The sequence below is a fragment of the Malaclemys terrapin genome, chromosome 10 (genome assembly GCF_027887155.1).
Source record: "Malaclemys terrapin pileata isolate rMalTer1 chromosome 10, rMalTer1.hap1, whole genome shotgun sequence".
Taxonomy (NCBI): domain Eukaryota; kingdom Metazoa; phylum Chordata; order Testudines; family Emydidae; genus Malaclemys; species Malaclemys terrapin.
In genome coordinates this window covers 67,805,459-67,815,418 of record NC_071514.1, presented here as the reverse complement: position 1 = coordinate 67,815,418, position 9,960 = coordinate 67,805,459, and the positions used below count along the sequence as shown (strand labels likewise).

At 41.2% G+C, this 9,960-nt stretch overlaps 2 protein-coding genes across 4 annotated transcripts in view; both read left to right on the top strand.

Moving 5' to 3' along the window:
* Nucleotides 1-1,017: 1,017 nt before the first annotated feature.
* On the top strand, nucleotides 1,018-3,064 carry TNFRSF17 (TNF receptor superfamily member 17). The gene is made up of 3 exons (XM_054042045.1): nucleotides 1,018-1,272; nucleotides 1,605-1,751; nucleotides 2,499-3,064. Exons 1-3 carry the CDS (start codon nucleotides 1,155-1,157, stop codon nucleotides 2,765-2,767), a joined length of 534 nt encoding a protein of 177 aa, XP_053898020.1. The 5' UTR covers nucleotides 1,018-1,154; the 3' UTR covers nucleotides 2,768-3,064.
* A 2,200-nt stretch (nucleotides 3,065-5,264) lies between these two features.
* The window catches only part of SNX29 (sorting nexin 29), a 490,357-nt gene continuing 485,661 nt past the window's right edge, over nucleotides 5,265-9,960 (top strand). For 2 of the 3 annotated variants that reach the window (XM_054042041.1, XM_054042044.1), the window contains exon 1: nucleotides 5,267-5,349. In XM_054042041.1, coding sequence (XP_053898016.1) covers nucleotides 5,343-5,349 — 7 coding nt within the window. In that variant the 5' untranslated portion in view covers nucleotides 5,267-5,342. Of the gene's footprint in view, nucleotides 5,350-9,960 lie in introns of all 3 variants that reach the window. The other variant, XM_054042042.1, reaches the window with a different exon arrangement.

Sequence of the window (9,960 nt, the reverse complement as noted above, 5' to 3'; positions counted from 1 at the left end):
GGTCCATGACAATGTAAAGTTTCCATTTCTCCAATAGACACAAAATCAACCAGTGAATTCCTAGGCCTCATTTACCTCTGGGAGTTGGCCCTTTTAGCATTTATCCATGCTGGACACTAGCTGCAAGTTGCAATGAGCTAAACAGTCATCATAAACGTCCTATTATTACACTTTCAAGTCCTATTCCTTTCAATGCTACTTTGCCTCCATGATACTGCAAAGAAAGTGAAAAAATAAACAAAAAAACCCAGCAGACCTTAGCCAGTTTGGGCCAATGGGAAAAATTCAATCCTGACCCCAAAACAGCAATAGGTCAGATCTGCAGCATCCAAAAACTGCAAGTAAGGAGAGGAAGGGCAGGGCAGCTTGAAAAGCTGAGGAGTTGTTTAAAAAGGTGGCAGGGAAGGGAACTTGAGAAACAATCAGCCCGCCCACCCTCCCAGCCCAGCCAATGGGAAGCGGAGGATCCGAGAGGAGGAGGGGTACAGCACCTGCCTCACCAAGCATACATTCTGTAGGTGTACTGACTTTGCCCCCTTCTCTATTCACTAGACAACACAGCCTCTTTTTGTCCTCTTTTTTCTCCTCTATTCATCAACAATACAGTATGTTGTTTGGTGGTGGCAATGGAACAGAAAAGAATAAAAATTAAACCAATGCTTCATGGAGAAGTTTGCAGTCTAGAATGAGATATAATTGGTATGGATCCATCAGTTCGAGAGAAAGAATACAACAAACTCCTGAAGAAAGGGACTACCTGTCAATGAAAATGCTTGTTTAGGCATCCTCAGACTTTTTCTACAGTGTGTAGTGTTTAGCACCTGCTTGAGAAATGTCCTCTATAAATAATCAGTTTCTGTTTCAGACAGAATTTACATTGAAAATTACTTCCATCCAGCTGGATGGTCCTTCTAGAAACTTGAATCTGCAGTTGCTATTCAAATGAGCAGCCAGAGTCCCTTGAGAAGCCTCAGGGTGAAATCCCTATTATTTAATATACTCTTTTAAAGAAGAACCTTGATATTTAGCTGGTGTTGCTGGCCACACTTACTACTGTTTGTACAAAGTGAGAAGTGGAAACATTTTTCCTCCTTAGCTTGTCCTTACTCTTTAACCATTTCTGTGGCTTCCTAGTTCACTAATTACTGACCCTGATGGCTCAACATTGCTTCAAAAATGAGTATTTTGACAGCTTGCTGCAATCTTGTATACCCTGTCACCTTCGATGTTCCAGTAAGCCACCTTTTTCATGTCAGAGCTATTGTAATGAGAGTAAGTACCAATTCTGTAACATTATTTGTTTGTGCTGTGCATTTTCACATTTATACTTTGCATTGATTCTAAATATAAACCATGAAAAATGACACTAAAGTTTACAAGACCAAGTATAAAATCTGTACAAGATTGAAGACCTAAACACAGTATTCTATATATCAACTGAACTATGTTAGGAAAAGTAAATGTTTCAAGCTACCTAGCTGTCACTCACCAGAAAAAGAAATTATTCCTTAGAGATGTGAGAGGCTTATAGATTAGGCCACGTATTTATATATTAATTGCTTGTTGTTTTTAATGTACATAATATGTCTCCTTTATTTTAAAAGGTACTACAGGTCAAGTAAAAGTATCAGATGGAATTCTTTGGATCGGTTTGGGAATAGGAGTGATTTTAACATTCACAGTGTTCATATTAATGGTCTTGTTTAAAATGAGGCACCCAAAACAATCAAAGGAAGAACTGAAAAACACAGGTACAAAATATGATTGTCAATAAATACAATTCTTTGTAAAATATTTTCAGATTGTTGTGAATTTCTGCTATGTTATTTTAATTTATAATGTTTAATATAGCCTACATCACCAGATTCTGATAGTTTTACTCATGTTGGAGAGTACATTATTCCACAAATAGATGAACTAAAGTCAATGGGGATAACTGTGGCAAAAAGTACTTCCCAACATGGGTAAGGATATCATATGATACCCAATAGTAGTTAGGAGCCCGCTGGTTTTGGCTACAGAATCACATTTGCTTTTTTATTTCAATATACATTTTTAACTTGCTTATCCTATTTTGCATTGGAAAATTGCTATAAACGCTTAACAGAATTTCTTTATCAAGGCCCAGTCCTTCCTGCCATAGTCAAAAGGAATTTTACCCGGAGGGAGAATAAAAATGGAAGATTAGCCTTGCAGCTTGTAAAGTGTAAATTGACTTGATTCAACCCTGTAGCCTCTCAAAGCCATATATAAAGTATATTTTCCCTGTGGCAGAAAGAATTAAATTAATTTTTGACCTTTTCATATCCATAGATATTTACAGCAAAACATGCTTCTGTTAATTTTATTTGTGTATATGATAGTATATATATAATAGATTCCATACATGCCCATCCTAAATTCGGGAGCGGGGGACACGTTCAGTAGATTCTATGACTTGACCTTACTACTGAGATAGCATGACACGTGAACTAAAATATCTTTTCATATCTTCATAGAGTCTGCAATGGAGCTGAATGTTATACTCAAGGCTGATATTGAGACCAGTGTGAATACAGATATAATTGGAGATTCCCTCCAAAGTGAAGCATCACTGATGTATTCAGTGGAGGAATGCACTTGCGGGGACTGTGGCTTGGTGAAACTCCAAACTGGCTTTGATACTTCATTCCCATTACCAGCGACAGAGGAAGGAGCTACTGTTCTGGTCACCACAAAGACTTCTGAATATTGCAGCTATATTCCAGGTGCTATGATGACTCTGTGATAGGGAAATGGAAGCATTTTTTACTACATAATAATCAATCAGATCATCCAGTATAAGTATACTCATAAATTTTATTATTTGCTGTCAGTAGAGAAGGATAGTATATGTGGTTTCTTTATAGCTCTTGCATTTAACTTTAATTGGTATTATATTATTTCTAATTTTAGTCTCTCTTGGGAGCTATTTACTGGAACTTATAAGCTATAAGAACCCTTATGTGGGGAAAACTTTTCTGCACTATCATTAAAGACTATATTTACTAGACAAAAGGTTGGATGTGCATAAATGCCATCAATAAGCAAGCTCAAATATATATTTAATGACTATGTCACACAAATAAATCTTGTACTGAGAGGTGCAAAAAAAAAAAAAAAAAAAAAAATGGTATGTAGCATCACTTTTGTACCACTTCAGAGATCCAGGTTCTGAGACTTTGGGGCCCAATGAAAATGGGAATGCTTGCAAAGGAAGTGCTCTAATCCTGGATACATTTATGGAATATGCAGTTATACCCAGTTAAGATAGCAGCTGTGAGCTATACTGGAAGAGGAGATGGTATTGCATAGCCTCTAATTACCAATCTGATTTCTGATAGTAGAGGAGGGCTTTCTTTTATGAATCAAACATTTTCAAAAAATGTAAAATCTCCCTATTTTAGCATGGGCTCCATAATGATCTATTTGTACTTAGCAAGGATTTACTAGTAGTATCAACTAGCTACATGCTAAAAACTCAACCTCAAATTAGGTATGCTTAGGCACCTAAATAAGTGTTTTCATAGCTGCTGAGCACTTGCAGTTCCCATTGAAGTCAATGAAGGCTGTTTGTGCTCAGCAATAATCACCTTTGTACTACTAGAGCACTGTTCATCCAAGGATCTCAGGGTGAACGAACAATCATGAGTGAATTAAGAGAAGAATAACCCACATCTTAAAGGTGGGGAAATTGAGGAACTGAAAGGGAAAAGATTAAGAAACTTGCTTAACATCACACTCTCCACTTCTGACACACAGGCCACATATTTAGGCGTCTAATTATGGATTTAGATGTGTAACTCTGGCCACACAAGTCTGAAAATTTTGGCCTAGCCATACATCATGAGAATCTAAATAAGATGTACCGTAACTGTTTCTGTTACAACAATTGCATTAATCTTCATTTGTGCTTGGGACCTGTACAAGTCCTTGGATCTATGTGTGGATATAGCCCTTAATCAAAGAAAGACTTTATTCTTATTTGCTTTGGTACCTAGTTTTTCCAATTACTTTTGTAGTTATTCTTGGTGCTGTGTATTTTGAAACATCAACAATTTGGGATTATTTTTGGTTAAATGATACCTGACACCTGTATTTAAAAGTTTAGAATATTTTATTTTTCACTAGTTTAACCCATCTTTTATTTATATATGGTATTTATAATTTCAAATTAGTATTATGAAGATACCGCTTTGCTCTGAAACAATTATCTGTACATGCAAAGAATCAGTGAAGGGGAAGTTGCTTTATGAAGCACATTAGAAAAAAAATACTGCAGAAGCTTCCAAATTACCACAGGACTACATCTATTGTGGATGTTCACATTTGGATGATTATGTTTCTAAGAGTAGAATGACTTGGAGTTCAAGAGCTGCTTCATGCTGCTGCTAGATAGGCTTGAACTGTGAATGTAGGTTTCTACTTTAGTTCCATCAGAAGGGGCTGGTCCCAAGAAATGAAGTTCAGATCAGGCTTTGCAGCACTTCTATGTTCAGGAGTGGAAACAAGGTTCACAATTGATTATCTATTCTGCTTTTTGGTTCACCTTACCAAAAAACCCCAACAACCTGCATGATGCAAAGTTTGCATGGATAGCCCAGTTCTCCCCAAGCTGAAGTTGCTAGTGCCACAATCTTGACCTCAAGTATCAGGGGGTAGCCGTGTTAGTCTGTATCTACAAAAACAACAAGGAGTCTGGTGGCACCTTAAAGACTAACAGATTTATTTGGGCATAAGCTTTCGTGAGTAAAAACCTCACTTCTTCGGATGCATTGCACCAGCTTTCCTTTTCCTTGACTGCCTCTGATTCTTTAACCCAGGTAATTAGTTAGCAGAGAAAACTGGACCTGAATCTCCCACTGAAGTGGTTATTATTTTGCTTCCAAGCAGCCCCAGGCCCTCCACCTCCCCAAACGGCTCTGGGCGTGGGGCCTGGGAACGGCCAGAGACTGAATGGGGCCCTTCCCCCAGTGAGCGGGGCACAGGAGAGCCTGCCCTCGAGCTAGCCAGAGACCCGCCCACCAGGAGCGGGGCCATCACAGGACCCCGCCGCGAGCGCGCCCTTCCCCAGGCCAGGCAGCTCTCAGCGCTCCTGCGAGGCGGTTGGGGAAGCGCACGCGGCGCGGAGGGAGGGAACGTCGGAGCCCTCTCTCGCGCGCGCCCTCAGGCTCCAGTATTTACCTTCCGGGGCGGCGGGGCTTCACTTCCGGGGTGGGGTGTCCGCTCTGTGTGTCCCCGGCCCCGCTTCCCTCTGTGGAGCTGTCTCAGCGGGAGCAGGGGGGCTAGCTGCAGTCCCGGGGAGGGACCGGACTCAGGGCATCATGAGCGGTGAGTGCCCGCCCGAGCCCGCGGGGATGGGGGCTCAGCCTGCGTCACAGCCGCCCCCCCCCGCTCTCCCCACTCTCTGCGGTGCTGCCTGCCGGGGGTCATGGCGCGCCCCGTGCCAGCCGGTGCTAAGGGCCGGTTTAGGCTGTCGGCTCCCGCTGGGGGCAGGCTGACGTGCTGGGGGGGTATCCTAGCCCCTGGGCACTAGGGAGGTGGCCCCTCCTACTTCGGAGCCCCGAGTGAGGCGCATCTCCCCTTCTCCCCCTTCATTTTTATTGTGTGAAGCTCAGCCCTCTAGCAACGTGTGAAATCCCAGACCCTGCAGCGCTGAGCCCCTGAGAGCCACACGGACTGTAAACACCTGTAAGGCCAACTGCTTTGGCATCAAAGTTGCCTAAACTGAGCAAAGTGCAGAAAGTAAACAGAGCATAAATAACGTAATATTCTTACTTGACTTAATACACTGAGGTGTGGTTAGTAACCCGAGCAAAGAAACGTGTTTGTTGATGTGATTTTTTTTTTTTTAAGTGACAATACGAAACCTCCATCTGTAACTCTTGAAATACACACACCAGTTCTGGACACATTGTGTTTTTCCTTCTACCCTAAATTAACTGCAGGGTATTTAAGGTCAAGTGAGGCAAGATGGTGTTCACTGAATCTTAAGATTTTAATGAGAGAGGAAGAATTGTACAGTTTTCCACAGGCCTCAGTTTTTCTTGAACTGGCCATTTATCTTGTAAATATTGGATCTAGGGCAATTCTATCCTTCCAGGGATTAGGGGAGAATCAGCATGGAGGTTAATCTCTGAGATGGAGGGAAGGGTGAGTATTGGTCACACAAGTTGAAGTACCAGGACTGATAGTAACGGTTAACAATAGTTATCTTCAAAGGGGATTCTTACGTGAGTGATATTTTAAATATTATTTCAAAATGCAGATTGACACATTCTTCATTCAAATAGAGAGATAACGTAGTTATAAAAATTGACTTGAAATAAGACCTGTCAGAGTTGTTCATAAAACACAAATAGCATGCTGAGGGAAATCATCCCTGACCCTGAGATTGTCCTTTTTTCTGCAGCAGTTAATTGGGAATTAGGTCCTGGGTTCTGTTCTAACTCTACTGCCAAAATGTTTAACCCCTATTGATGAAAGGTGCAGTTTTAACATTTAAAGTATTAACTGAGGCAGCTAAACCCCATGTGGATTCATGAATTACATTGGCTATGAAAGAGAAACTATACAGCAGATGAAAGTGAAAGCATCTTAGTAACATTTTCTCTCAGTTTATCTGGCATTTGTATTTATTTTGATAAATAACTTTTCTAATTTTAACTTGTAAGGAGATGAAAAAGATGATAATAGACCTGCAGGGAAAGTTATTAGTATTTTGTGAAATGCAGGTAACATTCAAACGTTCAAAACACAAAAAATCTTTTCTCAGATGTTCGGCTTCATTTCAAGTTTTGCCACTATATACATATATACTTCAAAACTACCCTCTTAACCTATAGGGGCCTGCATCTGCTTTTTAGGTGTTGCTCCAGTCCTGCAGTTAGCTCAACCTGGATGTAGGATCAGGGCTTAAGTTGTTGTTGGGTGGTAAGTCTTTGCACACTTGAGCAATGGAATTTCCTTTTACAGTTAAAAATAACAGTTGACATCTCTACAAAAAACTCTGAAAGCTGTTTTATTAGCAGCAGTTTTGTCTATAGTTTGTTTATATACTATATTTCTTGTCACTATTTTTATGAATTACCAAATCTTTGTTTTTAAAGCCTTCATCTGTTTTTTACCAATAGAGAGACATGTATGATGCGGGTAGAATTCTCTCTAAATTGAAATGTTTTTCAGTTATCCAGGACAGGATTATGCATAAAGCAACGTTATTAAGGATGGTTGGCCAAACGTTTGACCTACCTTTATGAACTTGTAAATCTTGCCAAGATCTATGAGTTAATTAAACAATAAAGTGAAACATATTTTAATATAACTCTTTCTTCTGAAAAAAGTAGGGTTTATGGGAACATAAATTTGGGCGTCACGGAACAGAGCAGCAGGAAAGAGAAAGTATGCATCATATTCACACTTGTCTTTAGGTAGAGAATTAGGCAAACTTAAAAGTAATCTATTTCAACTACACCTCTACCCCGATATAACACGGTCCTCGGGAGACAAAAAATCTCACCGTGTTATATCGAACTTGCTTTGACCCCCCTGTTCCTTGTTCCATGACCACCCCTTCCAGAGACCCCGTCCTTAATCACCCCCAGAACCCCACCCCGTACCCAACCCCCCTGACCACTCCGACTCCTATCCACGCCCCCTGCCCCCTGACAGGTACTCACCCGCAGCGTCGGGAAGCGGAGCAACGTGGCCCCAGTCCGCTTTGCTCCACTCTGCCACCTCCCAGCCGCGGCGCTCCGCTTCCTGCCGCCGGTGAGTGCGGGGAGGTTGGGGAAAGGACGCCCTCCGCACTCACTGGCAGCGGGAAGCAGAGCGATGCGGCCCCAGCCCGCTCTGCTTTCCTTGCCCTAGCTCCAGCTATGTCACTGGGGGTGCGGGGGGGTGGGTTGGGAAAGGTCCTGTACTCATCTGCTGCGGGAAGCGGAGTGCCGCGGCTGGGAGCTGGCGGAGTGGAGTGGGCTGGGGCAGGGCTGCTCTGCTTCCGCCGCTGCCGGTGAGTGTGGTGGGGATCCCTTCCCCCCAAGCTGTGTCCCCCAAGCGACACGGCTGGGGCCGGGGCGAGGGAAGCAGAGCAGGCTGCTCTCGGCCCCCCGCTAATCCCCCGGGCCACTCTGGGTCTGTGGGGGCCCCCCAGATTGACCCTCCACAGCTTCTGCTTCCTAGACCCTGGGGGCGGGAAGCCCCTGACCGCCCCTGAGACCCTCTGCCCCTTATCCAACCCCTCAGTCCCGGCACCCTTAACATGCTGCTCAGAGCAGCGTGTCAGAGCTTTACCGTGTTGTATGCGAACCCGTGTTATATCGGGTCACGTTATATCGGGGTAGAGGTGTATGTCTCTTTTTGAGGCTGGGACACAATCATTTATTGTCAGACAGTAGCATTATACTTTTAGAGTTTATAATATAATAGAAAAATGATTAAGGACAAAGTTTTAACTGATTTGTTTAATGCATCTTTTTTGTTTTAAGATCAAGATTTTGCACTGTTCTTTATATTTAGTCTAAAATCTTAGTCTTAAAACTAAAGATGAATAGGACAATTTGCATGCATTAAACAAGTCAGTTAAAACTTTGTCAATCATTTTTCTATAATATTATGAACTCTAAAAGCATAAATGTTAGTGTGCGAGAACCAGGAATTGCCTCTGACCACTGTTTTTTCAAATTGAAATGCAAATATGGTACAAAAGTAAAAAATTTAATTAGACTGGTAAGTTTATTAGTTTTATTAATCTGTTGCCTTAGTAACATAGATTCAGTATTTTATGGTGTGATTTTTTTTGATAATGTCCTTTTAACAGAATGTGGAACTGTAGTCATGTATGAAATACTGCCTGATAGATATTTCCTGTACAATTATATCTACTTCATTAATAGTGATGATCTACTCTTACATGCTAGAATATTTTTTTTGTGGGTGAGATGACAACCCCAGTTAATATAGACACGAACTGTATTCAGTTGTGGGGCTATTATAGCATTTTGGACTTGCCATGTACAGTATTGAATAGCTAAAACTGTCAGGGACCATCACACAAATAATCAACTCACTACATTTGCTGACTGTAATTACCAAACTTTGCATATTGGAGTCTGCGCACTGTGGAATTTCTTAGGTTATTGTGTGACAGAACCCAGTTTTATTAACAGAATGAGAGAGATTTATCCATATGAATTGGAGGCTCTTCAATGTAAGTGATTCATATCAGGGGACATAGCCTAATTTTAGATGTGGAGGTGGTTTGACAAAGGGGGCTTTGGCTTAACAAGATTTGTGTGTGTGTGTGTGTGTGTATTTTTATATATTTGGACTGCTCAAATGCCAACCCTAAAAATAAATTATATACACCGGACCCCTGCTGGAACGCGGGCTTTTGGATCCATGTGCGGTCCCACGTTAACGCGGGGACCGCGTAACCATGGATTCCAATGAAGGTACAGTAATTACATTTGGGATCCATGCGCGGTCCCGCTCTATAACCGAATTGGCGCTATAAAGATACGCGTTCTAGCAAGGGTCTGCTGTGTGTATATATATATACTGTATATATATTTAGGGTTGGCATTTGAGCGGTCCAAAAATAACAGGTCAAATATTTAAAGCACTAATTTATTAGAATAGTAACACAAAAGTGTAAGATGTTATGGTCTCTAATAGGCTTAGCCTTAGATATTTATGCCTAATTATAAAAAACAAGTTTCAATTCAGAAGACTAGGAAACACAATGAAATGAATCTTTAAAAAATGAAAGAAATAATTACTCTCATTACCCTTTTTAGCAATGGGTTAGCATTTAAACATGAACATTATTCAAGACTGAACCAGTTACAATGAAAAAGTAAAATAAAATTAAACAGAAATAAAACACATAGCAACTCTGAGAGTCCTTTTTAAAGGCACTTATGCTTGATAGGCCAATTCTTC

Excerpts from the sequence above, each read along its gene's own strand:
- TNFRSF17 (XM_054042045.1), top strand. The coding sequence starts at position 1,155 with ATGGCTCAACATTGCTTCAAAAATGAGTATTTTGACAGCTTGCTGCAA. Across the intron at positions 1,273-1,604 it reads TCAGAGCTATTGTAATGAGA|GTACTACAGGTCAAGTAAAA; the intron begins GTAAGTACCAAT and ends TTATTTTAAAAG. Across the intron at positions 1,752-2,498 it reads GGAAGAACTGAAAAACACAG|AGTCTGCAATGGAGCTGAAT; the intron begins GTACAAAATATG and ends ATATCTTCATAG.